We start from the raw sequence: 24810 nt of genomic DNA, 5'->3' as shown, positions 1-24810 counted from the left end.
CACGGTGTGCCCTGCACCCCAAACAAGACCTCTTCCGGGGAACAGAACCTGGACCAAGGCTCAAATTCCACCCGAAGGCAGGAGTGTGGAGAGGGGCGCCCTACACCACCCCTCGTCCCAATTCTGCGCCCGCTCCGGCTCTGCGGTCAGGCCTGGCAGCACCCGCCCGCGGGGGCGCTCGTTCTCCGGCCACAGTGCGGCCCAGGGCAGGCGCCACCTTGGCGCGGCGTCTCCGCCCGCCGAGGCAACCCGAGCTCAGGGCTCTCTTTACCAAGATCAGGTCTTCAAGCCCTTTCGGCCGCGCGAGGGAGCGCGACATGCCCACGCTCCTCCGCCGCGGCCGGATCGCGAGGATCCCGCGGGCATCCCTTCCCGGACTCCTTGTCCCACAGGCACTCCCTTCCCACCCCTCCTTTAGCAAGATGGTGGCGAGTGCACTTCCGGCGAGTGTCCTTTAGTGCGAGTCCGGGCGGCGGCGGCAGGTGCCGCCCGACGGGTTCCATCCTCTTTGCTGCATAGACTGTAACGGTGATGGCGGGAGGACAGTGTGGCTGGAGCCGGGCGGCTCTTCTCCAGCTCCTTCTTGGGGTGAACCTGATGGTGATGCCACCCGTCCAGGCCCGGACTCTGCGCTTCGTTAACTTGGTAATGAGAGATGGGGTCGCCGAAGGGCTCGCCAGCGCTAGGACACAGGCTTGCTGGTGGAGGGAGGGGCGGGGCTTGCGCTGGAGTTTGGGGGTCTGCAGGCGCAGGAGTTGGTTTAGGAGATGGCTCGCCTGCGGTTTTGCGGGCCCAGGTTCGGAATTGATGTGGAGCCGTGGGGTATTGAGGTGGGGGTGGGTAAGCTGTCAGGAGTTCTGTATCAGGGGATAGGTCGGGTAAGTCTGCCCTGGGACGGGGGTGTAGTGGAATGGTTAAGACATGCACCCCCTACAGGAGTCTTTGGTGATCTTTTTTCCAGTCCTCTCACCATCAGCCTTGCTTTTATTTCTTTTCCTTTCCCATCTGTACCTTTGGCTTTGCATATGGTCTCTGGGGTCATTGCTTAGCCATGTTAGGCTCTCTGGAACCTGGAAGAAGTTACTGACTTCTTAATTGGGATCTTTTGCAGTGGGTAGAGTTAAGGCTTTCCGGAGGGAGTGAGGCTTCCCTCCCCAACATGGGGCAGAGGTGGGCTCTGTGTCCCCATCAAGGAGACCCTTCTGACCCATAGGGAAACCATTTTCTTTCGTCAGCTGTACCGACATGGAGACCGATCGCCAGTGAAGACATATCCCAAGGACCCCTATCAGGAAGATGAATGGCCTCAGGGGTTTGGTCAGCTAACCAAGGTAGGTCAGAAGCCAGCCCTTACTCAGTATGAGCTGTAGAATAAGTGATCTCTAAAGCAGGCTGCAGAACTCGGGACTCAACAAACTGCCATGACCAGATTTCTTACCCTTACTTTCCCAAGATAACGCCATGCACAACTGGCTACTTACTAAATGACTTCTGGAATCCCTTTAATACACTCCTACTTCCAGCCAGGAGTAAACTTGAAAAGCAACAGTGCCTAAGCTCTGTGGAACTTGTGAGCAATGCCTAACCCTTGGGTTTGCCCACAGGAGGGGATGCTACAGCACTGGGAGCTAGGCCAGGCCCTGCGGCAGCGCTACCATGGCTTTCTCAACACCTCTTACCACCAGCAAGAGGTAAGGCCGGGAGCTCAAGATGTAAGGAGAATGGAATCTGCTGTCCTCACCCTCTGTCCTCAGGGAGCCTAAGGATAAGGCTGGGCACTCTGGCCTCTTTCCATGCATTTTTGGTTATAACTCCAGGACAAGACATCCAAGGGCTGTGTAGAAGAAAACACTAGAGGCTGAGTTGCCTCTGCTTGGCTGGGAAGAGGCAAAACTTATCAAGCATTCAAGCTTGGACTTAAGGAGGGGTCTGGCAGAGTAGTGTCTGGCTCTGTGAAATAACTCAGGCTTTCCATTCAAGATACTTATTGACTATTTCCAATGGGCTAGTACTTTGCACATAATGGTGCACTGCACAGATAGGATCTCTGTCTTTGTGGAGCTTAGAATGTAATGGGGGTGACAGATAAACCACGCTGACCAAGAGATAAAGGTAGCAGGGAAGACAGAGAGGGCATGTCAGGGAAGATTGGCAAGCGTTTTGGCTCCTTGAAGCCCTCTCCCCACCCCAAGGATGGGGATAGGTGTTCCTCTGGTTACCACTCTCAGCCACGGCTGTCTCAGGAGTCTCTAGATGTTGTTATTGTTCCCTTGAGGGCCAGCTCTGTCCTGATCTTGCCCTTCCTCACAGCTTTCTCCTTTTTCCACAAGCAGTTATCTCTGTTCCTTATTTCCTCTCCCTGGTCTCCAAGACAGTTTATAAAAGGAGGTGTGAATGGAGATAGTTTCTGCTCTCAAAGATCCTGGCCTAAATAGGGAGACAGGATAAAACTAGACAGACAGACCAGAAAGCCTTACTGACTAAGCACTTTGGACTGGGAGGGGCATTTGAACTAGACCGTTCCCACAGGAGCTATCCTCAGAGTAGTGACAGCTTGCCCCCAGCTGAGTGTTTGGGCCTTTGCTGGGAAGAGGAATGGGGAAGGCCAGAGAGGGTGCAAGGGCCAGATGCATGGTGGGATTACAATTTGTTGGGTAACCATCAAGAACAGGTTCTCCCCCTAGGGTCCCAATGAGGAGCCAAAGCTCCCCACCCCACCCCCACAGGAGAGAATCATGTTGTCATCTCTTCAGGTTTATGTGCGAAGCACTGACTTTGACCGTACTCTCATGAGTGCTGAAGCCAACCTGGCTGGACTTTTCCCTCCCAATGAGATGCAGCGCTTCAATCCAAACATCTCTTGGCAGCCTATTCCCGTCCACACTGTGCCTATCGCCGAGGACAGGGTGAGACTGGCCAGCCCTTCCCTGAAGGTAGTGAGGACAGCTCTGGCCGTGGGCCTGCTGACCACTGACTCCCTCTTTGCCTCTACTTCCCTCTTTTGGTCTACAGCTGCTGAAGTTCCCATTGGGCCCATGTCCCCGTTACGAGCAGCTACAGAACGAGACCCGGCAGACAAGAGAGTATCAGAATGAGAGTATTCAGAATGCAGTGAGTGGGGCTGAGGTGGAGGGCATCACACTGTCCTTTATCCCAGGGCAGGATTGATCCCCTGATCCATTTTTTATAGCAATTTCTGGATATGGTGGCCAATGAGACGGGGCTCACGGACTTGACACTGGAGACCATTTGGAACGTGTATGACACACTTTTCTGTGAGGTGAGCCCGTTTAGAGTCCCCAGTGTGACCCTCTCCTCTTATACTCAGCAGGCCCCAGTGATCAGAACATGGAGAACACAATGCCTGCCTACCATTCCCACTGGGGAGATCCAGACAAGCCACCTGCTTCTTGTGAAACAAGGGAACTTCCCCCAGGGGTGAAAAAGAACCCCAGAGTGGGAAATAGTTTATTAATAGTCAGCAGTTCCTGCCCTTTCCACCCAGAACTCTGGTGGTATTTGACTCCATTCTGCTGAGTCACACTTTTTGTGCCTGAGCCTCCTTTCCTGTGCCCTGCAGCCTCAACACTGTCTGCCATGTCTCCTGGTTCCAGTCCCTCTGCCTCAGCTCTCCTCTCCTCTCCCTCCCCTCTCACACACACACAGGCACCTTCTCACTGGGGAAGAGAGATGCCCCGGGAGAGGCTCTGGCCTAGGCCAGGGAGCTAACCTGCCTGCTGCGATACGCAGAAAACACATGGGCTGGTCCTGCCACCCTGGGCCTCACCCCAAACCATGCAGCGTCTGAGCCAGCTAAAGGACTTCAGCTTCCGCTTCCTCTTCGGGATCTACAAGCAGGCAGAGAAGGCCCGGCTTCAGGGGGGTGAGTGACAAGAACAGCGTGTCACTCCCTTCCTACAGCATTAAAAATCTGACATCGAGGGCTTCTCATACACTTTTCCACCCAAAATGTTCTCTCCTCTTTCGAAATACTTTACATCCCCCTAGTCATGCCGTTAGTCACCAAAGTCTCCCTAATTCACCAAATGCTTAGTATGCTTGTCACTATGATCGACCACAATCAGGTTCGCCTGCTTTTCTGCCATTCATATTAAGTTTCACTCGTGTCTGAAGACCCTTCCCTCTTAAATGAATACTCAGCTCTGGAGAACCACTGGGGACCACTCTGAAGGAAGGCTGAGAGTAATGCATGTGCCAGCTTCCTGCTTTGAGCACCTAAGGGGGAGCTGCTATCAGACCTTTCTGACATCTCACTGTTTTTCAGAGCCTACATATGGCAGAGGTCCCTCGGCCTGGAGCCACCACCTTGTGTGTTCTGAAGCAGTCTTACGTTTATATTTGTTCCAAATTGGAGGAATTGTTCAAACATGGGCAGGGCCTCAATAGCTTATGTTTATCTTGCTTCCCTCTGTAAATTTGAAAGTTGTCAGAGAGCAGGGCGTTCCTCTGTGGCTCCCAAGCACCTAAAGAGTTCTCTGTATCAGTGATCAGACTCCAGACTAGCAGAGGGTGACAGGACCACAGATAGATCTGTTCAGAAGACGGTGATGGCTGTAGCCACTGACACTGGGGACTCTTCTCCTTCAGGAGTCCTGCTGGCTCAGATACGGAAGAACCTGACGCTGATGGCAACCTCTTCCCAACTCCCTAAGCTGCTAGTTTACTCTGCGGTAAGCTCCCACAGTCCCCAATGTGCTAATGTCAAACAAGAAGTTGGATTTCTTCTCTATTCAGTGCCTGGGGGTGTGGGGGAGCAGTGCTAATGGGGATCCCTTCTCCCTTACAGCATGATACCACCCTGGTTGCTCTGCAAATGGCATTGTCTGTCTACAATGGTAAACAAACCCCATACGCCTCCTGCCACATATTTGAACTGTACCAGGAAGACAATGGGTGAGTGGAGCTACCAGTCTGCCCTCTGGAGGGGCACTCGCATGGTGGCTATGGGCAGCCTAAGGACTCTGTTACAGGCCTGGTGGGTAGCTCCCACCTTGTCTCCCATCAACCCTCAGGAATTTCTCAGTGGAGATGTACTTTCGGAATGAGAGTAACAAGGCCCCCTGGCCGCTGAACCTGCCTGGCTGCCCTCACCGCTGCCCACTGCAGGACTTCCTGCACCTCACAGAGCCTGTTGTGCCCAAGGACTGGCAGCAGGAGTGCCAGCTGGCAAGTGGTCCTGCAGACACAGGTGAGCTGCTGCCTACCTGACTAGTCATGCCCCAGAACAACTTTAAATTTATATCCACAAGTCTAGAAGAGCTGTCACACTTCCAGCCATCTTATTGCATTTCCCTAGTTTACTATCCTACCCTAAAACCATTCCACCTTCTCCCTAATGATGCTGAGGGGATGCCCTCACTTCTTATAGCACCGAGAAAGTAAAAATCAGGAGAGAACTGTCCCATTTTCCCACCATGTCTTCCAGCTTCCTTCCTGGTGTAAGCTGCTACTTAAGGCTTCCTTTCTCCAATTGTCCTCTGAGCCCATCTCTTCTCAACTCCACAAGGACCTCTGATGTCTCAGTGTTTCCTCTCTGGTGGATCAGTCCCATCTCAAAAGCCTAATAAAAACCTCTCGGACCCCCATCTTTCTCCAGCTACCACTCTGTTTCTGTTCCCTGTTAGAGTGCAATCCTTCTGAGTTGCCTAGACTCTGGTTTCACTTCCTCACTGCCCATTCTCTCAGGCTCACCCAGGATAGTCTTGTGTCCCCTTTCACTCCATTAACTTTTGTTAAGGTCCAGTAACCTCCTCTTACCAGTGACCAGTTCTTAGCTTCTCTCACCTCTCAGCAACATTATATACCTGGTCATTCCTTCCTTAAACTGTCTTGCTTCTCTGAGTTTTCTCCTCACTTATAGGCACCTTCCTTACTGGCTTCTCCCCACTAAACAATGGATAGCCCAGGGTTCATCGTGGCCCTTTTCTCATCTCTGCCCACTCCCAAGGTGATCTCATCCAACCTCATGACTGTGTATACCATCTCCACACTAGGTTCTGTCTTTTGTGACTTGTAGATTCATGACCTCTTCTCTGAGCTAGACTAGCATATCCAGCCAGCTGCAGACTTGAGGTCTCTACATGGATGTGACATCTCAAAGTTGATATTAGAAACCAAATGCTCTTCCCCCTGAAATCTCTTCTTCCTCTAGGCTTCCCCATCTAAGTAAATGCCACATCAGTCACCTAGTTGCATAGTATAATCCTAGGATTTATCTCGAATACTTTTCTTAGACCCCACAACCAGTCCACTTGGAGATCCTAGGACCTCAAACTTAAAAATGCATACCCTTACCTTTAATAGTACTAACTCACTGTCTGACTTCTCTTTGTTCATTGCATTTACTTCTAAAATGCAACATCAGACTGTAAGGCCCACTTGGATTTGGCTCTGGCTTTCTGTAGGAGACAGTCAATAATTCTCCGCCCAGTCAGAACTAGCACTCCTTTGTCTGTAGAGCTGTGTCTTTTGGATCTGCAGCTTTTCTCATTTGGGGGAAGGTAGCATTACTCTGTGGCTAGAAATCTGGGTAGTACAACTTTGTGGCTAAGAGCACAGATCTATGTCAGACCTTACGTTGACTCCTGCCTGCCTTCTTGTCGTCAGACTTTTGGCAGGTTGTTTAACCTCTTCCAGAACTTTCATTTTATCAATTACAATAAAAAGCCTACCCTGAAAAAACAAAACCAAAAAATATGCTCTTGCTCCCTAGTCCAATATACCACCATCTCTTGCCTGAACTGATAAGCTTCCTAATGTTCCTTCGTGTCCCTACCAGTCTCTCAGTGTAGCAGAGTTAATGTCTTTTAAAAAGTGGGTCAGTTCACATTACTACCCTTCTCAGAATCTTTCAGTGGCTTCCCCTCACATTTGGATTAAAATCCAGGTTCTTTACCACTTGGGCTGGTCTTCCACTTTCATCTCCTACCTGCACCTCACTTACTCTGCTCTAGTGATACTTTCTTTTTTTTAAATCCTCACCTGAGGGTATTTTTTTCTATTGCTTTTCAGAGAGTGGAAGGGAGAGAAACATTGATATGAGACACATTGATTGGTTGCCTCCCGCACACACTCGCCCTGACCGGGGTTGGGGACTGAACCTGCAACCAAGTTACATGCCCTTGGCTGGAACTGAACCCTGGACCCTTCAGTCCACGGGCAGATGCTCTAACCACAGAGCCAAACCGGCTAGGGCCAGTGATACTTTCTTGGTGATGCTAGAACATGCCAGGCTATCCCCGCCTCAGGGCCTTTCGTACTTGCTTCCTGTCTGCTCTCCTCCCCAGCACAGGACCCTCTCCTCTCAGATCTCTGTATGTCTCACTGGCTCCAGGTCTCTGTGCAGATTATCCCTGGGGGTACCTCCCCTGACTGACTTCTCCATCCCTTCCCCCCTTCCCTCGCTTTGCTTTATGGCATTTGTCACCAACTGCGGGGACCCTGAGTGTGGGAACAGCCCCTGGTGTGGGAGCGGGCACGCGCCTGCCGAGTGAGCTGACCGCCCTCTCCTGCCCGTGCCTAGAGGTGGTCGTGGCCTTGGCCGTGTGCGGCTCCATCCTCTTCCTTCTCGTGGTGCTGCTGCTGACCGTCCTCTTCCGGATGCAGGCCCAGCCTCCTGGCTACCGTCATGTTGCAGACGGGGAGGATCATGCCTGACAACCACTCGGCCCCCTTCCCTCTGCCTCCTAGGGGAGGTGGGCTCGGCCCTCACTCCTGACTGTTGCTGCTCCCCAGCCCACGGAACTGGAGACCCTGGGCTGGGCGTCCCTCTGATTACCCCAACCGAGATGAACAAGTGGGACTCAGCTGGCCCATGGCACCTGTCACTCAATGTTCATGTGCCCAATGTCTGCCAAGTACTGTGTTGGATATGGGCTCTCCCCAAATAGGATTTGCCTCCTCCATGCTCCCTAAGGACCTGAAATGTAGACAGATATCCAAGTTTCACTCCAGATCTGGGATAAAAAACACTGAAGGAGTTGGTGCTTCATCTGCTTTGCCCCCCACTTCAATGAAGACCTCTTTCTCTTCTAGCCCAGAGTCTTTGACAAATGGCTCAGAAGACACAGTCTTGCCTCTCAGTGCTTATTTTACTGGGGAAAACTGCATAACATTGGGGGCACAAATACTGGCCACCAAGGAACCAGATCACCCAACAGCCAGCCAATCAAGTTTCCCTTTGTCTAGCTGAAGCCACCATTAGAGTCAGACATAGTGCCTCAGGCATCCTGGTGACCCTGTAGCTTGAGCAGGTCAAAAGGGTGTTTGTATTTGGGAGGGAGTTGGGGGAGGTGGGAGGAGAATGAGTGGTGGTACAGTCATGAAACTGCTACCCCTCTCAGCTGGGTTGGGGTCTCCAGGGATGTGAGGTAAGTGCAGGTGGTAAGCTGGACTGCTGTTGACTGTGGCCCACAGTAGGGCTGAAGTAGCTTGAGAAAAATGAAAGTTTTGGACTCTTAGTGCTGTTTCTCTGCCTTTTCTTCATTTGGGAGACCCAAGAGCGCTTTGACCAGTTCAGTGCTGGAAGGTCCACTCAGAAGCTCAGCTGGGTATAGTTTTATTGGCATGTCAATAGTGAGCACAAATCAAAACCCAACACCTGATCATTTTGCCACCACACGTCAGGGAGGAGAAAAATCCCTTGGCTCCAGGAAGAGCTTGGCTTCAGGCTAGATATAGCAGGGACCCTTGGGGGAGCTGGGTCACCAATTCTGGAGAAGTTTATGGAGCTAAGTCCAGAGCAATAACATGCCAGAGTCCAAGCCCCACAGTATCCCATGCCACAGCATCCCTGCTCCAACCCTAAGGCTTGGATACCTTTGGCCCTTTAACACATAGCTGCCTCTTTTCGCAGGACTTGTTCTCATGTGGCTCCAAGCTGCTGCTTGGCCCATACCTTCATTAATGTCTCACTTCTGCATCCCAGCTTCCTCCTGGCTCCAAATGAGAATGTGATAACCTAGGAGGAGTAAGACCAGTCTGACTCACCTGTTATCAGTCTCTCAGAGCTCAGGGCTGGCTCAGGGCTGGCCCAGGGCACCTAGAACTTGGTAAGGAAATACCTGGAAATGGCAGCAGCTGGGCATTGCCATGACCAAGACCAATCGCGGGGTGTAGGGCCTAGGCCACAGAGACCACAGGTTATCTTCACTGACTGTTACCCTGGGCACATGTGGCAGTGCTAAGCTGAGGTTAGCTTGCACTGAACTTTGAGGAGTAGGGTTGGGCTTGACCAGTCTGAAATACAACCTACTTCACTTACCCATCAAAGAGGCCAGCGTGTCCCCCATAGGATTGAACTCATTAAGCTGCATAGACAAAGGGATAAGCATGAGGAAGGGGTGAAGGTATTGGGAGAAGGGCACATGAGGACTAATTTTTGGTCAATAAGGTAGGTTGAACCCCTGCTTCCTCCCATCATTATTTGAGGGCCCAAGCCTCACCGAAATGATACCAGAAGATTCTGGGTCATAGAGCTGATGCATCAATTTCCCTGAGCTTCCATCAAACACATCGATCGTCCTTAATTCATAGGGGGTACAACTTTTGAAATTAGGATCTGGGTATCTACCCACAACAATGAGGTTGTACCGAGGATGCCAGGCTGCCTAGGAGATGGAAAGGCTGGTCATGAGAGTAAATGCAGAACACTATCAAGAGGGACATCAAAAGTATTCTTTGCCATTAACAGTGGTTAATACAGTTGCCAATAACTTAATAATGGAGGTAAGATCTACATGAAACTACAAAAATGGCTTTCAGTTACGTATACGTCCACCATTATAAATCTTAAATCCCCATCTGGCCTCCATGGGCCTTAGGACACCATCAGGCCTTCTCCCTTGCATTTGCTGAGATACCAACTGATAAATGTTTTAACATCAGCCTGACCCAGACATTAATGAAAGAGGTAAGCCTACAACAAAGGAAAGAGCCTCTGGTAACCAAAACCAAATAGAACATAAGTTCTGAAGTAACCCCACTACTATCTCCATCAAAGAGAATGACGAAGAGTTGAGTAGAAAATGGCTTGTGTCTGAAAAGGGGAGGAGGAAACCTATGCTCCCCAGATTACCCCACTCAAAACAAATCAGACAGTTATTGGAATGACAGGTTCTTCTCACAGGAGTTTTGAAGGAGGAAAGATATGGTAAGCAGGAAAGAAGAAGTGGTACACCCAAAGACTTGGAAATAAGTCACAAACCAGTCAAACCTGGGAAGCTGTAGTTGGCTTCACTAGATATGAAGTGAGAGATGACAACAGATGAATCAATGGGAACACAAATAGGTTAAGGACCCTAATGCTATTAGAACTTGGATTTGATCTGAGGTATGTGGGGGCCATTCTAATACTAACTCATCACTGTTTACCGAGTACCTGCCAGGGAGTAGGCATGTGCCATATGCTCTGAGTGTACTGATTCAGCTTCACAGCTGCCCGTCAGGTACCATTACTCCCTTCTTGGAGATGAACCTGAAATCCCAAGGTCTGGCCCAGAGGGGCCTGCCTGCCTGAAGCTGCTGCCCCTCATCATTGTGCTATACTGACCAAAGTAGAGGCATGAAACCTGGAGGCTGAAGAGAGGCTGTGGTTCTGGAAAAGAATATGAAATAGTGGAGGGGAAGAACTGGCAGAGTCCAGACTGCTTAGGGTCTTGGGCAGGAAGGAATCACAGGACTTGATGACTGTAAGCCATGGGGTCTGAGGCTAGAGAAGCCCCTAATAAGAAGGCGGCTAAGGTTAGCTTGTAGATGTTGTACACAGGGAACAAACTGAGGGCAGAACAGAGGGTCAGGATCTCAGAAAATGCCCTCAGTGAGGAGATCAGGGCTGTGTTGAAAAAAGTTAGGAAAACAGCTTATCAGAGAGACAAAAGAAAACCCAGCAAAATGGGATCGCAAAAGCGGGACCAAAGGAGCAGAGAGAGCCAGGGGATAAGAAACTACTTTGTGTTAGGGCAGGAGGAGATCTGAGAGGAAAGGCCTCTGTAACCTGTCCTTTTCCCACCTTGGGCAGACCTGATCGGTCCCCCAGATCTGTCCCCATGATCACCACTCTCTACTCCATCACTTACCTTGATGGGTGTCAGGTGCTGGAAGTGGCGGTGAGGGTGTGGGATTAGGCTTGGGGGGCAGTCCCACTGGGAGGCAGAGTAAATCCGGATCTCACTCTTCTGGTCGGTGGTCAGGAGCTGGGCTCCATCGGGACTGAAATGAGCTGGCAAGTGAAAAAACCCTGAGGTGAAGGAGCTACAGGCCTTTGTTGTCCTGGCCTTCTGAGGCCTTCTCTTGCAGGGACACCCTCCCTCTCATTCCTCTCCTGACAAGGGTAGAAGGGAGAAGGTGAATCTGGGCTGTAAACAAAAACATTCCAGAACTCAGCAGCGGATGGGGGCACTGGAGTCAGAAAGGTTTCAGCTTGGCAGATGCTGTCAGGGGTAAAGGTTTAACCGAGCGGCTTCTAAACTTTGAGGGGAAAACCCAGGGGCAATGGGATAGGCAGGGTGTACAGGAGGGATGAGGTATATCACACCTGCGTTGACAGGATGCCTGTGTGGTAGCGAATAGAGGAAGCTGGATTTCCCTTTAACCTGGCGCAGGTCCCAGATTTTCACTGTCTGATCTACAGAGGCTGTGGCCAGGAGCCAATCACAGCATGGGTTCAGGGCCACATGGGTCACTTTCTTTTTGTGCATTCTCAGATTCCAAAGCTGCAGAGAAAAGCTTGGGTCAGGTGGGGGCAGAGAACCAAGGCTGGGGTAAGGGAGGGAAGAGGACCCGGGCTCCTGAGAACGCACCTCCTTGCCATCCATGGTCAACAGGATCACGTGACCCACATTGTCTCCTGTGACCACCACTCGGCTTTCGGCAGACACATCCAGGCTGCAAAACCAGAAGCTGGAGGGAGAGACCATGCTGTAAGGTTCTTGGGGAGAGGCAAGGTCCTTTTATTCACTGTTGCAGCTCCAGTGTCTAACACATAGAGGCATTCAACAAGTATTTGTTGAATGAATGAGTAGCTGTCTTGCCATGGTCTCCCAGTAAAGAACAGACTTGTCTACCACCCAGACAGAGGGTATGGGAGTGATGGGGCTTAGAAATCTGTCCGCTGGGCCCAGGATCCTCAGTTAGTATGAGTCCCTGAAGCAGCCAAACCTCAGAGCTATAGGCAAGTCCCCACGTTAGCCTGCCCTACACAGCCCTGGGTTCTGAGGAAGGCTCCTTTATGATTCTCTCCTTTATTCTCCCCCTGTTGAGCCAAAGGAGGTGACAAACCAAATGGGGACTACCCAGCTCTGTTCCTCAGAGCTGGCTAGAAAGGAACTTCTGCCCCCTTCTGAGTATTTAGGGGAAAAGGCACACATGACCCAGGCTGTCTGGCTCCTGTCCCTCAGACTCCTTGAGGATGAAAAGGATGGGGAGGGGGTGCTTCAGGGATCCCAATACCCAGCCAGGAGAGCTCAGATTCATGTTTTTTCTCTCAAACTTCAAATCCTTGCTACACTGCCTTTTGCATCCCCTGTAAATATCTTCCAGAGGGAGAGTTTCTTGTGGAAGAGAAACCTGGAGCTGAGTCTATTCTGTCACCTGTCCTGATTGCATGTGTATTTCTTACCCCTGTGGGGCAGTCCAGGGTACCATCCCATGATAGTTAGACCCCCACACCCTCAGTTCCTTAGGGAGCAGGGTCGTGTCTCTGGCTAGAAATCAAAGTGACAGGCATTTTGTAGTTTCTACAACCACTTGCTCTTGGAGAGTCCAAAGTGCCTTATATGGACCTGATTCTATCCATTTAAGCTTCATGGAACTGGTTGGGTCCTCACCCCTGTGGATGCAGGGTATGAAATTTAAGTTCCTATTTCCTGCTCTAGGTTTTAAGTGGCTATCTAGGCCAATGCCACATTGACCTGTCCAGTGAGAATCAAAGTGTCGTCTGATACAGGAATGACTTACAGAAGAGCTGAAGCCCTTCCCTTGCTGAGAAGAGCTGAGGTTCCAGAATTCCTCCCCAAATTAGTAACCCACCTGGACCAGATAAGAGCAGCTAAGCAAAGAGTTTGAGAAAGAGACAGATAGAAGGACTGGATAGAAGGACTGGGATCTGGGCACCCTTGCCAGAACCACACTGAGCACCTAGAAGCCCTTTCCCCTCATTGTGAAACTACTCACTTGCAGGTGCCATAGCTGGTATAAACTTGGAGAGTGTTGCCTTTAAAGTCTTGCAGCCTCGTTGTTCCCTCCATTGAGGCAGCGAAAAACTGGTTGGTATTGAGCGGGTTAAACTTCAGCCCGGTGATGCTCCCTCCAGCTCCAATCTAACACAGGGAGAGAGGAGCCAGTGAGTGGTGATACTCTGCCCAAGAGACGTGCCAGGCAGGCAGCACTTGGGGCCAGGCCAGTTTACATGCCTAGACCCGAGGATGCTCTCCACAGTGCTGCTTCTTTCTTGAAGTTTGAGTTTTAATTTTATTTTTGGAATGAACATAAACTTGATTGTTTTGAGTATAGAGTTCCACGAATTTTAATGCACATATAGATCTGAATAACCACTGCCAAAATCAGGACGCAGAGCAGTTCTGTTACCCCGGAAACTCCCGCTGTAGTCATACCTCCCCCATCCCAACCCCTGGCAACCACAGATCTGCTGCTCTCTGTCCCTATGGTTTTGCCTCTGATAGACTGTCATGTAAGCATCACATAGCCTGCAGCCTTTTGAGACTAGCTTCTTTCATTTCACTCAGCACGATGCCTGAGATGCACCCACGTTGCTGTGTGTATCTATAGCCAGTTCTGTCTTATTGCTGAGTACGCCACTGTATGGATGTACCACAGTTTATTACACAGTGCTCTTTTCAGAAGCACTTCAGCTCAGAAGCGTTGCTGGGTTAGGAGGGCAGGAGATATGTGCTCCTTATTTTTTCCAGACATCCCAGACGATGACGAAAATAATCATGATAACATCAATAGCTTAACTTTATTATGTGCTTATTATGCATCAGGCACCGTTTTAAGAATTTTACATCCCCAAGAACTCCTTCTCCACTTCTTCCTTGTGCTACTCTCTCAGCCTCATGGACCTCTACAAGCTCTCTTACACAACAACCACTTCACTCACTCAACATGCTGACTCTTTCCATTCCCTCTATAACCATTCTAACCAATGCCCGTGGTCTGACAAATCCTTCATGCTAGTAAGATAATCTGTTCCCACCAGTTGAGGTCAGTGCTTACAAGGGTTAGTTGTGTTTGTTCTTAAACCTGTATATGCCAGTTTTACTTTTTATTATAATTATGTAATTCAATTAAACATGTAACCACATATAATTTATTAAACATTTAATTAAATATTTAAACTAAACATTTGAACATTTAATTAAACATGTAATTTAATTAAACTGATGGAGTTCATGCAAAAAGAAAAACCATTGTTATTTCTATGGAAACCATATTGAATGCTTTGGAAAAATTAAGCATTGGTAAGTAACTTATAAACAATTAGGGTAGAAAATAATAAAAATTTTTAAAGAATCTGCAATCAGGTTGCTTTAGGACTATCTTTAAATTATGTTTCCACTTTAGGGAAATGGAAACTAGACTATATAAAGAATACATTATGCTCTAGCCGGTTTTGCTCAGTGGTTAGAGCGTCAGCCCGTGGACTGGAAGATCCCGGGTTCGATTCTGACCAAAGGCATGTACCTCAGGTTGCAAGCTTGATCCCCGACCCCGGTCAGTGCACCTGTGAGAGGCAACCAATCTCTCTCTCTCTCTCCCCCCCCCTTCCACTCTCTCTGAAAAGCAATGGAAAAAATATCCTCAGGTGAGGATTAAAAAAAAAGAATACATTATCTGTGTAGTTTATGTAATATCAGGTGCACCCTAATCAGTGGACCCTTACTCCAAGAAAAGGACAGCCCTGTGTCAAAGCATTAGTAATAAACATACACATAAACATTTTAAGTTAAAATGTATGAGTGTTCTCTAGCAAGGGCGGACTAAATGGTCATAACCAACCTTTGCACTGAGAAGGACTAACAAGACCTGGACAAAATATGAAAAAGAAATATCTTTGAGACTTCCAATTCCAGGGATGGTGGCATGTGTCAGGCCAACCTTCTGTTGAGAACAACTAGAAAAGGTAGGTAAAACATGTCTTTAAAGAATGTAAAATGGTGCAGCCACTTTGGTAATCAATCTGTCAGTTCTTCAAAAAATTAAACATAGAGTTACCATATACCCAGCAATTCTGCCCCAGAGAAATGAATACATATGTCCATGCAAAAGCCTGTACACAAATATTCACAGCAGCATCATTTGCAATAAAAGAAAGGTGAAAAATCAATGACTCAAACATCCATCTCAAGAAATTGTAAAACTAATAAGAAACGAAAGCCAAAGAAAACAGATTTAATGAAACAAAACAAATATACTGTGGAGAGAGTCAACAGCCAAAAATTGGTTCCATAAAAAGACTAATAAAATTCATATACACCCAAACGAGACAGTACAAATAAATAATGTAACCAGTGGAATAAGGGGCATTACTATAAATCTTAGACACTTAAAAAGTAAGAGGATATCATAATCAACCTTATGTCAGTGAATTTGAAAATTTAGATGAAATGGGCAAATTCCTAGAAAAATACAAACCTGTCAAAATGACAGAAGATGGAAGAGAAAATCTGAATTGTCTGATATGTATTAAAGAAATTAAATTCACAACTAAAAACTTTCTTACAAAGTAAATTCTAGATCCTGGTGCCTTCACTAGTGAATATACTAAATATTTAAGAAAAAATATCAATCTCTTTTTGAAATTTTCTTTTCAAACTATCTCAAACTAACAGAAAAGTTGCAAGAATAGCACAAAGAACTATTTTTCTGGAACCATTTGATAATAAATTGCCAACACGATGTCTCATTCATCCTCAGATATTTTACTGTATACAAGGTGGGGCAAAAGTAGGTTTACAGTTGTGATTATGCAAAACACAGTTTATTCTTGTATTCTTGTTTATTAATTATTGTATTATTTTCCATACAAACAACTGTAAACCTACTTTTGCCTCACCCTGTATTTCCCACAAGAATATTCTCCTACATAACCACAATAAGACCATCAAAATTTAGGGGTCTCTAAAGTAGTTCAAAATCATAGAAACAGAAAGAATTGTGGTTGCCAAGGGCTGGGGAGCAGGGGAAGTGGGGAATCGTTATTAAATGGATATACAGTTTCAGTTTTAGAAGGTGGAAAGCTCTAGAGATTTTTTGCACAATAATATGAATATAGTTAACACTAATGAACTATATACTTAAAAATGGTTCGGATGATAAATTTTAGGTTATGTGCTTTTATCACAGTTTTTAAAAGAAGCAGTATTACTGCTAGAGGTATAATTGTAATTGTAAAAAAGTGAAAAATAAAAAAAAAATTAAGTGAAAAAATGGAATATAACTAATAAACTAAACAAAAAACCAGTTAGCATAGTATACTACATTAACAGAATAAAGGGGGAAAATCATATTCCTAGTGACATCAATATATACAGAAAAGTATTTGATGAAATTCAATTATTCATAATAAGAATTTGGGGGGAACTAGGAATAAAAGAGGAACTTAGTATGATAAAGGATATTTAAAAATAAACAAGCTCCAAGGTATATACCCATAAGAACTGAAAACATGTTCAAACAAAGACTTGTACAGGAACATTCATAGCAGTAGTATTAATAATAGCACAAGGTGGAAACAACCCAAATGCCCATCAACAGATGAATGGATAAATAAAATGGTATATCCATATGATGAAATATTACTCAGCTATAAAAAGTCATGAAGTACTGATACATGCTATAACATGGATTAACCTTAAAAACATTATGCTAAGTGAAGTCAGGCCCAAAAGGAAAAATGTATGACTCCATTTATATAAGATACCTAGAACAGTCAAATTCATAAAGTCAGAAAGCAGATTAGTGGGCTGGGGGAAAGGGTAATAAAGAGTCATTGTGTAATGGGTACAGAGTTTTATTTTGGAGATGAATAGTGGTGGTGATTGCACAACAATGTAAACGTACTTGATACCACTGAATTGTACACTTACAAATGGTTAAAATGACAAATTTTGTGTTATGTATATTTTACCACAATAAAAAGTAGCAGAAATTATACTTAATGATAAAGTGTAAAAGCCTTCTATGATCAAAAACAAGACAAAGATAAAAGCTTCAAGACAAAGGACCCAGCACATGCTCTCTCTGGGGAGCAGCCCCTACCATTTCCTTCTTCCTCTTTTCTTCCCCCTCAGGCATGCATTTCCTAAACTCTACGGGTCCCCACAAGACTTGCAACCAGGGGAGCAATGAGCAGCAGCACTGGGACAGGTTCAGGGGATTAGCTCATCCCATACTAATCCCCTGAACCTGTCCCAAGGCCCCTTTTTCTCTGAATTCCCAGTGAGTTAAGGCAGCCCAGCTTCTTCTATGCTAAGTCCTAACTTGTTTTACTGTCCCCAGCTTTAATAAAGGTACCCTCATAGTAAAAAACAAAAACAAACAAAAAAACAAGACAAAAATGTCTGCTATTACCAACACTCAACAATGTACTAGATGACTTTGTTAATGGATTAAGGAAAAAAAGAAGCATAACAATGGTAAAGGAAGAAATCAGACTCTCATTACTTGTAGATGACAAGGTTTTGTAGGAAAAAATATTTCAAACCAAACCTCAAATAACTATGTATTAAAATTAATAATGTGGATTTATACTTCCAATCATGAACAGCACATTGGTGACATGTAGGACAATACTAGTAGCCTAACATATATGTAATTGGAATCTTAGAAAAAGAAGAGGGGGGAGGAAAAAATTATTTGAAGAAACAGTGGTCTAAAGTTTTCCAAATTTGATGGCAGTTATAAACTCACAGATCCAAGAAGCTCAATGAACCTCAAGCAGAAGAAACAGAGACAAAGACACCAAGAAAATCATAATCGTTTTTAAGGCGGCCAGAAGAAAAAAGGAAAACTCATGAAAAGAGAAACATGAGAGATTTTGCATCAGACATCATTTAAAGTACTAAAACAACAACAAAATCCCCCCAAAACCCCCCTGTGAACCTAGAATTCGATACCCTGCAAAAGTATCTCCCTCCCCGGCAAAAAAAGACTTTCTTTGAAGTTAAAGAAATACTTAAGAGGGAAATTTATAGCATGAAGTAGTTATATTAGAAAAAGGTATCAAATAAATAATCTAAGCTTCCATCTTAAGAAACAAGAAAAAGAGCAAATTAAACCCAAGGTAAGCATAGGAAAGAAAATAGAGCAAAAATCAATGAAAAAGAAAACAGAAAAACAATAGAGAAAATCAATGAAACTAAAAGCTGGTTCTTTGAAAATATCGATAAAAATGATAAACCTCTAGCAAGATTGATCAGGAAAAAGAAAGAGAGAAGACACAAGTTACCAATGTCAAGAACCTGAGGGGGAACATTACTACAGATCCTACAGACATTAAAAGGATAATAAGGGAACACTGTGAACAACTTTATGCCACTAAATTCAACAACTTAGATAAAATGGACAAATTACTTGAAAGACAAACTACCCAGATCATTTAGGAATAGATAACCTGAATTGCGCTGTATCTATCAAAGAAATGGACTATATAGTTAAAAATCTTCCAACAAAGAAAACTCCAGGTCCAGGCGTGGCTAGTGAATCCTACAAAATAGCATTAATTCTACACAAATTATTCCAGAAAATACAAGAGGGGAACACTTCCCAACTCTTTTTATGAGGTCTGCATTACCATGATACCAAAAATAAAGGAAATTACAGGGTGTTTTTAAGTGGTCATCTCATATGATATGACAAGTAATATACAACAGAATCTAGGATAGAATATTTATGCAATAATCTAAGTAGAAATATGAGTGTAATAGTGTATACTTTTACACTAATAGTGTAAGAGGTACAAAGTGGGAATTTCAGGTAATACTTGATTCTTTATACTTTCCTTTGTATTGTTTGAATTTCTTGCGATGAACATGAATCATTTTTATGAGAAAATTTATCTTCATGTTGAAAATGTTAATACATGTTCCTTTGCCAAGGGTTTGAAAGATGTAAAGATCAAATCCAAGGTCAAATGACTAAAAAAGTGACAAAATGAGGTACTGCTGTTCCCTCAGTCACTAGTCTCATATCAACTTTTCGCTGTCAGTATCTGGGAGTAAAAACATACAGTTCTCCAGACCACCATACCCTTCTTTTGTGCCAACCTAGCTCCCTGCTAGTCACAAAGTTTAAATGCCCAGACCAATCTCCACAACGGTGTGAGGAAACTTCATTTAAATGCACATTATAATAAATGGTGATGTAAACCTAAAGCCTTGGCCTGGCACAAGTTCAAAGTAGTTGTCATTCCCCTTTTGGTTGGGAGGCCCTTCCTCTAGGACATCTTTAAGCTATGTCTTAATTTTCTCTATTCCCTGGATTCCTAGAAAAACATAAACCTTCTTCCTGCCTGAGCTCTGGTTCTGACTTCAACTTAAAGCCGTCCTTCCCTGACCTATCTCACCAGCTGGGCAGGAAGACCACTGAGGTCTGTCCACAGCACTCTGCTGGCTGCCTTTCTTTGGGCTTCAGGCACTTGTTTTCTTCCAACACTCATCTCATACCTTGAATCCTAATCTCCCAAGCCTATCTAATCTGGCTGTTTCTGATGGGCTGCTCTCCTAACTCTCCACTTTAAGAGAACTCATTCTGGGTTTATCCTTGGCCTCTTCTATCTCTAAACCAGGGATGGGAAAATGTTGAGCTGAAGAGAAATCCAGTTCACAGATGTGTTTTGTTTATTGACAGAGCGTGTGTAATTTTATTTCCAGACATGAAAGATTAGGATATTTTAAATTGAAACCCTTGTGTACTGTTGGTAGGAATATAAAATGGTGCTGTCTCAATGCACCATTTTAACAGTATGGCAGATCCTCAAGAAGTTAAAAATAGAGTTACCATATGATTCAGCAATTCCACTTCTGGGTGTATACCCAAAAGAACTGAAAGCAGGGACTCAGAGATATTTGTACAACCACGTGCATAGCTGCATTATTCATAGTAGCTAAAAGGGGGGAGCAACCCAAGTGTCCATTGACAGAAGGAAAGACAAGCAAAATGTGGTAAACACATACAGTAGAATATTACTCACCCTTAAAAAGGAAGGAAATTCTGACACATATTGCAACACGGACGAACCTGGAGGACATTATGCTAAGTTAAATAGGCCAGTCACAAAAGGATAAATATTGTATGATTCCACTTGTATGACATACTCAGAATAGTCAAAATCATAGAGACAGAGTAGAATGGTGGTTGCCAGGGGCTGGATGGAAGAATGGGGAGTTAGTGTTTAATGGGTAAACTCAATAGAGTTTCAGATTTGCAAGATGAAAAATTCTGAACTGGTTACAAAAGAAAGTGAATGTACTTAATGCCACTGAACTGTGCATTTAAAAATGGTTAAATGAGGCCCTAGCCAGTTTGGCTCAGTTGTTAGAGCACCAGCGCACGAACTAAAGGGTCCCGGGTTTGATTCCAGCCAAGGGCATGTACCTCAGTTGTAGGTTCCATCCCTGGCCTTGGTCAGGGCACATGCAGGAGGCCACCAATTGATGTGTTTTCACATTGATCTCTCTCTCTCTCTCTCTCCCTCTCTCTCTCTCCCCCTTCTACTCTCTCTGAAAAGCAAAGGAAAAAATATCCTCGGGTGAAGATTATAAACAAAAACAAGGTTAAATGCTAAATATTGTTAAGTGTATTTTATCACAATTTTTAAAAATCAGAACATTTCATGTAAAAAAAACCAGGACTTCTGGCTCCATCTGAAAAAAAAATCAGACCTGATACCATGGGACCTAGATTCCTGCATGTCAGCCATCTCCAACTTATCGCTGAACCTACCACCTAACATTATTCTTTTATCTGTTTGGCTTGTTTGGTCATGTGAGTCCTAGCGTTTTTCTCTAAACCCAGAGCATCACTTTTCACAGTACAGCCCTCCAATGTCAATGTCAGCATCCAGCTGGGCAAGCTAAGGGTCTTCTCTTTGGTGGAAGCACCAACAACTTCACCCCTCAGTAACTGATGATAAACACCAGTATTGTTCTTCCTCACTCATCACTCATCCATGAAGCCTTCTCTATAGATTCTAATTTGAAAGAGGTTCTTCCTACTCTCATGTTCTATAGCATTTAGCATCTGTAGTGCTAGTTATTGTGTATGTGCACATCCTACCTACCCAGTTATACATCAAGCCCCTCATTCATTCAACAAATATAAAGCAGCTACTCTAGGCCAAACATTGTTCTAGGCATTGGGGATAAAGTGGTGTCCCAGAAAGACAAGGTTGCTGCCGTCGTGGAACTTACTTTCCAGTGGGCAAAGTAAATAAGTAAAACATTTCAGATATTAATAAACATTGTGGGGGAGAAGTGAAGCAGGGAGATAGGGAGTGATTGGGTGGGGTGGAGGCTACTTTAGACAGAGTGGTGAGAGCTCTTTGAAAAAGTGTATTGAGCTGAGACCTGAATAATAAGAGAACCAGCCATGAGAAGACCATGGGAAAGAGCACTCCAGCCAATGGGAACAGCAAATGCAAAGACTGTTTCAGGAACAGAAATAGTCAGTGTGGCTAAAGCATAGGAAGTAAGGAAATACAGCAGTACAAGATGAGGTCAAGAGTTAAGAAGGGGCTTAGATTCTATTCTATGTGATGACTTATTAGAGGGTGATCAATATTTTATACCTTCTAATATTTTAAGGGCAGGCACTCAATAAAGGTTTGAATATCATCGCCATTAACTTGTTTAAAAATACCCACAGTTACTTTTGATCCCAATCATTGCCTTTTTACTGGTTGACTTTTCATTCCTTCGACACTTCTTCAGCACAGTTTTCTGGCACATGGACTGCTCACCCCTTTAATGAAGGTAGGTTTGTCCTTTATGCCAAAGTTCCAGAGCATGATATCTCCCCCTTTGGAACCCACGGCCAGGGTGCTGGGGTGAGTTGGGTGCCATGCCAAGGATGTGGCCCTCCTGTCAAAGGGGGCAGCCTTTTGGAATATCCGGTAAGAAGCCAGAGAGTGCAAAAAGGACTGCTGGAGACCCTGACACAGAGAGAAAAGAATTAAGTTGAATTAAAACCAAGTCCTAGGTAAATTGCCAATCTCTGCCTCCTCCATAGATGAGCCCTAGGGCCAAGTATTCTCACCAAAGGAAAACTAACTGCCTGGCTCCGTGCATGAAAATATTTGCGATATACATGAACTAATCTTGGAAAGCAAAGAAGGCAGAGTGCATTCCAGCTGGGACCTTTACAGCATAAGACTTCTACCTGGCTGAGTGCCTAGTAGGCCAGACACCAAGATGGGGGTGATCTGACCACTCTGAAAACCCAGTGAATCAACTCAGAATCTAATTTTGGAGCATCCAGTTGTAAAAAAGCACCATGCAAACCCTTGAGCACTTCAGCCAGGAAACGCCTCACCTGCTGTAGTGATGGCCAGGCAGTTCTGCCCAGCTTATGGTGATGGAGGGCCCTGACGATGCTCCTGCATCGTGGTGGGACCTGTAGGCTAGCCAACCCCTCCCAAAGGCAGCCTGAGTCAAATCTTCTGCTAGAACCTGCCAAGTAAAACAGATATATTTTCCTCTTCAACCTTAATGATGAAAGGTTTTTCTGCTGAGTCTCGGAAAGAAAGCCTTGTTTCAGTCGGCATAGCCAATCTCTCCCATCATCTCCTCAGGCCTTTCCATGCTCTGCTAAGTCTCATCCAGCACAAGAAATAGTGAGTAGGGATTCAGCCCCTTCCCAAAATAGTAATTCTGAAGTGAAACTAAATATGATTTTGCAGGGTTCCTGAGAGCTGAGCCAAAGAAATACACAAGAATAAAGTATATGCAAAACTCTTCCCAGTTTGGGTTGAAAAACTCGTGATAAGGTTGGGTGACAATTTTTAAATCACACATAATGCACAATAAAATGACAATTTAGGGGGAAAAAAGTATCTTTAAATCTTGTATTAAAATGTGGAGGGAACCAGTTGTTGGCCCCAAGTCCAATCTGTTCTCCTGGAAACCCGCAGGATCTATAGCATCTGACTTGGCTCTAAATTAACTAAGCTAATTTGGGAGAAGTGGAGCCCCTCAGACCAGGAATAAAGCAACTCTGGATCACCAAGATGTATTTGAGGATCTGATCCCTATGAATCTGGCCTCTTGACAACCAATTCTTTCTTCTTGTGGACAAAAAACTCACTTCATCAACAACCCTCTGTTCTGGTATTTTGAGTTCTCCCACACTCCTTATAGCCCTAGGTTCAATCCCCAGTAAACCTCAGAGAATGTGTTTTCTAAGGAAGGAGGGAAGTTGAGGGCGCTCACAGCTGAAACTAAGGGCCTACAGCTACACACACCACCAGGCAAGGAGGGATTATTTTAAGCAGTCCTCAGTGTGTAAAAATCCTGGCACAGACAAGGAACTTGAAGTTTGTTGTGTCTGATGTAATGGAGCTTATCTGCCTCTTTTTGTCACCTGAGGGAGATTAAGCCCAACCTCTACGGTGGCAAAGGACCTGAAGACAAAATGCACATCCTGAGGCACTGGACAGCCTCAGGAACCTAGAAGCACCCATCCCCCGCTCCAGCCTCCTGCGTGAGAACCCCAAATGGCGAAATTATTAAAGCAGCAGGCGCAGGCAGTACCGGGGCCCTTCACACAGAGCTTCTTGGCCTCGGGCTCCAGCTCCCGGGGGCTTCTGCTCCTCTTGCTCTTGGGGTGCAAAACCATCTCGGGGGTCTTCCGGGTTTCAGGGCGTTTCCTGGGAGCCATCGCGTCCCCCGTACAAAGGGGTACTGTACCGTGCGCCGAGATTATGGAGGGAAGATAAAGAATCCTCTGGAGAGAAAAAGGGCGGGGAGCAGGGAACTGGTCCAACTTCCCGCCAACAAGCCAACTTCCCGCCAGTCTCCCGGCTTGCACCTAGCGTCTAGTTCCGGCCCCGCCCCCCGGGGAAGGCGGGGCGCGCGCGGAGAGATGGGATGTGTGGGAGGGGTGGGGCTCGTGGGCCCCCTGAAGAAATGAGATATGGCGGAGTGCCGGCTCAGATCTAGTCGTCGGTGACTTGCCAGGAATAAAGATGGCCGCCAGTGCTGGGCCACCCAATTTGAAGCCTCTTGGGAAGCGATGCTGCCAGGCCTCTGCTGGGCCTCAGAAGACCACATGCCAATCAAAGAGTCGTCTCCGGCGTCTCTGTCTTTTAATTGGTGATCACGCCGCTCGGGCTTTGTCATTGGCTGGTCCGCACAAGAGAAAGGCGGCTTTGTGGGGAACCAGCGACTTCCCTGCGGTGGAAACCGAGGTCTTCCCTCCCGCGAGTTCTGAGGTCGCAGCCGAGTACTTATGTGCCCCCGCTCAGTGGAATCAGTGTCTCTGTGAAATGCGCAGCTTTCCCCACACCTGCCGAGTGTCCGCCCGGGCAGCGGCCGGGGCAGCGGCGCGCTGGAGGGCGGGCGGGCCCAGCGGCCACGGGTCTCACGCCCCGACTCCAGCCCGACGCCGAGGCAGCGAGCGTCGGGAGTGCGGCTGCGCTGGCCCGCCTGGCCCGAGGAGACGGTTCGGGTGCACCCCACTTTCTGCGACGAGCCAGGCCGGAGCTGGGTTAGTCGGGGACTGCTGGGCCCTTTCCATCCACTACGCCCGGGGCCAGGCGCTTTGGTAAAGGGAGAG

The 24810-nt window shown here is 46.4% G+C and overlaps 2 protein-coding genes across 3 annotated transcripts; one reads left to right on the top strand and one right to left on the bottom strand.

Annotated features, from left to right (window-relative positions):
* Positions 1-484: 484 nt before the first annotated feature.
* ACP2 (acid phosphatase 2, lysosomal) lies at positions 485-8480 on the top strand. Its single transcript, XM_016204012.2, has 11 exons — positions 485-645; positions 1236-1331; positions 1605-1691; positions 2754-2906; positions 3013-3111; positions 3191-3280; positions 3751-3883; positions 4609-4691; positions 4808-4914; positions 5034-5209; positions 7544-8480. Exons 1-11 carry the CDS (start codon positions 532-534, stop codon positions 7675-7677), a joined length of 1272 nt encoding a protein of 423 aa, XP_016059498.2. The 5' UTR covers positions 485-531; the 3' UTR covers positions 7678-8480.
* Positions 8481-8930: 450 nt separating this feature from the next.
* Positions 8931-23977, bottom strand: DDB2 (damage specific DNA binding protein 2). Of its 2 annotated transcripts, none has more exons than XM_087821861.1 (6): positions 23787-23977; positions 22570-22706; positions 21998-22189; positions 9465-9629; positions 9284-9329; positions 8931-8980 (listed from the first exon to the last, which is right to left on the bottom strand). In XM_087821861.1, exons 1-6 carry the CDS (start codon positions 23911-23913, stop codon positions 8931-8933), a joined length of 717 nt encoding a protein of 238 aa, XP_087677987.1. In that variant the 5' UTR covers positions 23914-23977. The 2 variants fall into 2 exon arrangements, with proteins under 2 accessions (XP_087677987.1, XP_087677986.1); XM_087821860.1 differs by lacking the exons at positions 8931-8980; positions 21998-22189; positions 22570-22706; positions 23787-23977 and adding exons at positions 11097-11239; positions 11555-11732; positions 11820-11919; positions 13192-13385 and having other exon boundaries at positions 9035-9329.
* Positions 23978-24810: the final 833 nt, after the last annotated feature.

Source organism: Miniopterus natalensis, chromosome 11, assembly GCF_054644295.1.
Source record: "Miniopterus natalensis isolate mMinNat1 chromosome 11, mMinNat1.hap1, whole genome shotgun sequence".
Lineage (NCBI taxonomy): Eukaryota > Metazoa > Chordata > Mammalia > Chiroptera > Miniopteridae > Miniopterus > Miniopterus natalensis.
The sequence above is the reverse complement of the archived record's forward strand: the minus strand, read 5'-3'. Positions and strand labels throughout refer to the sequence as shown.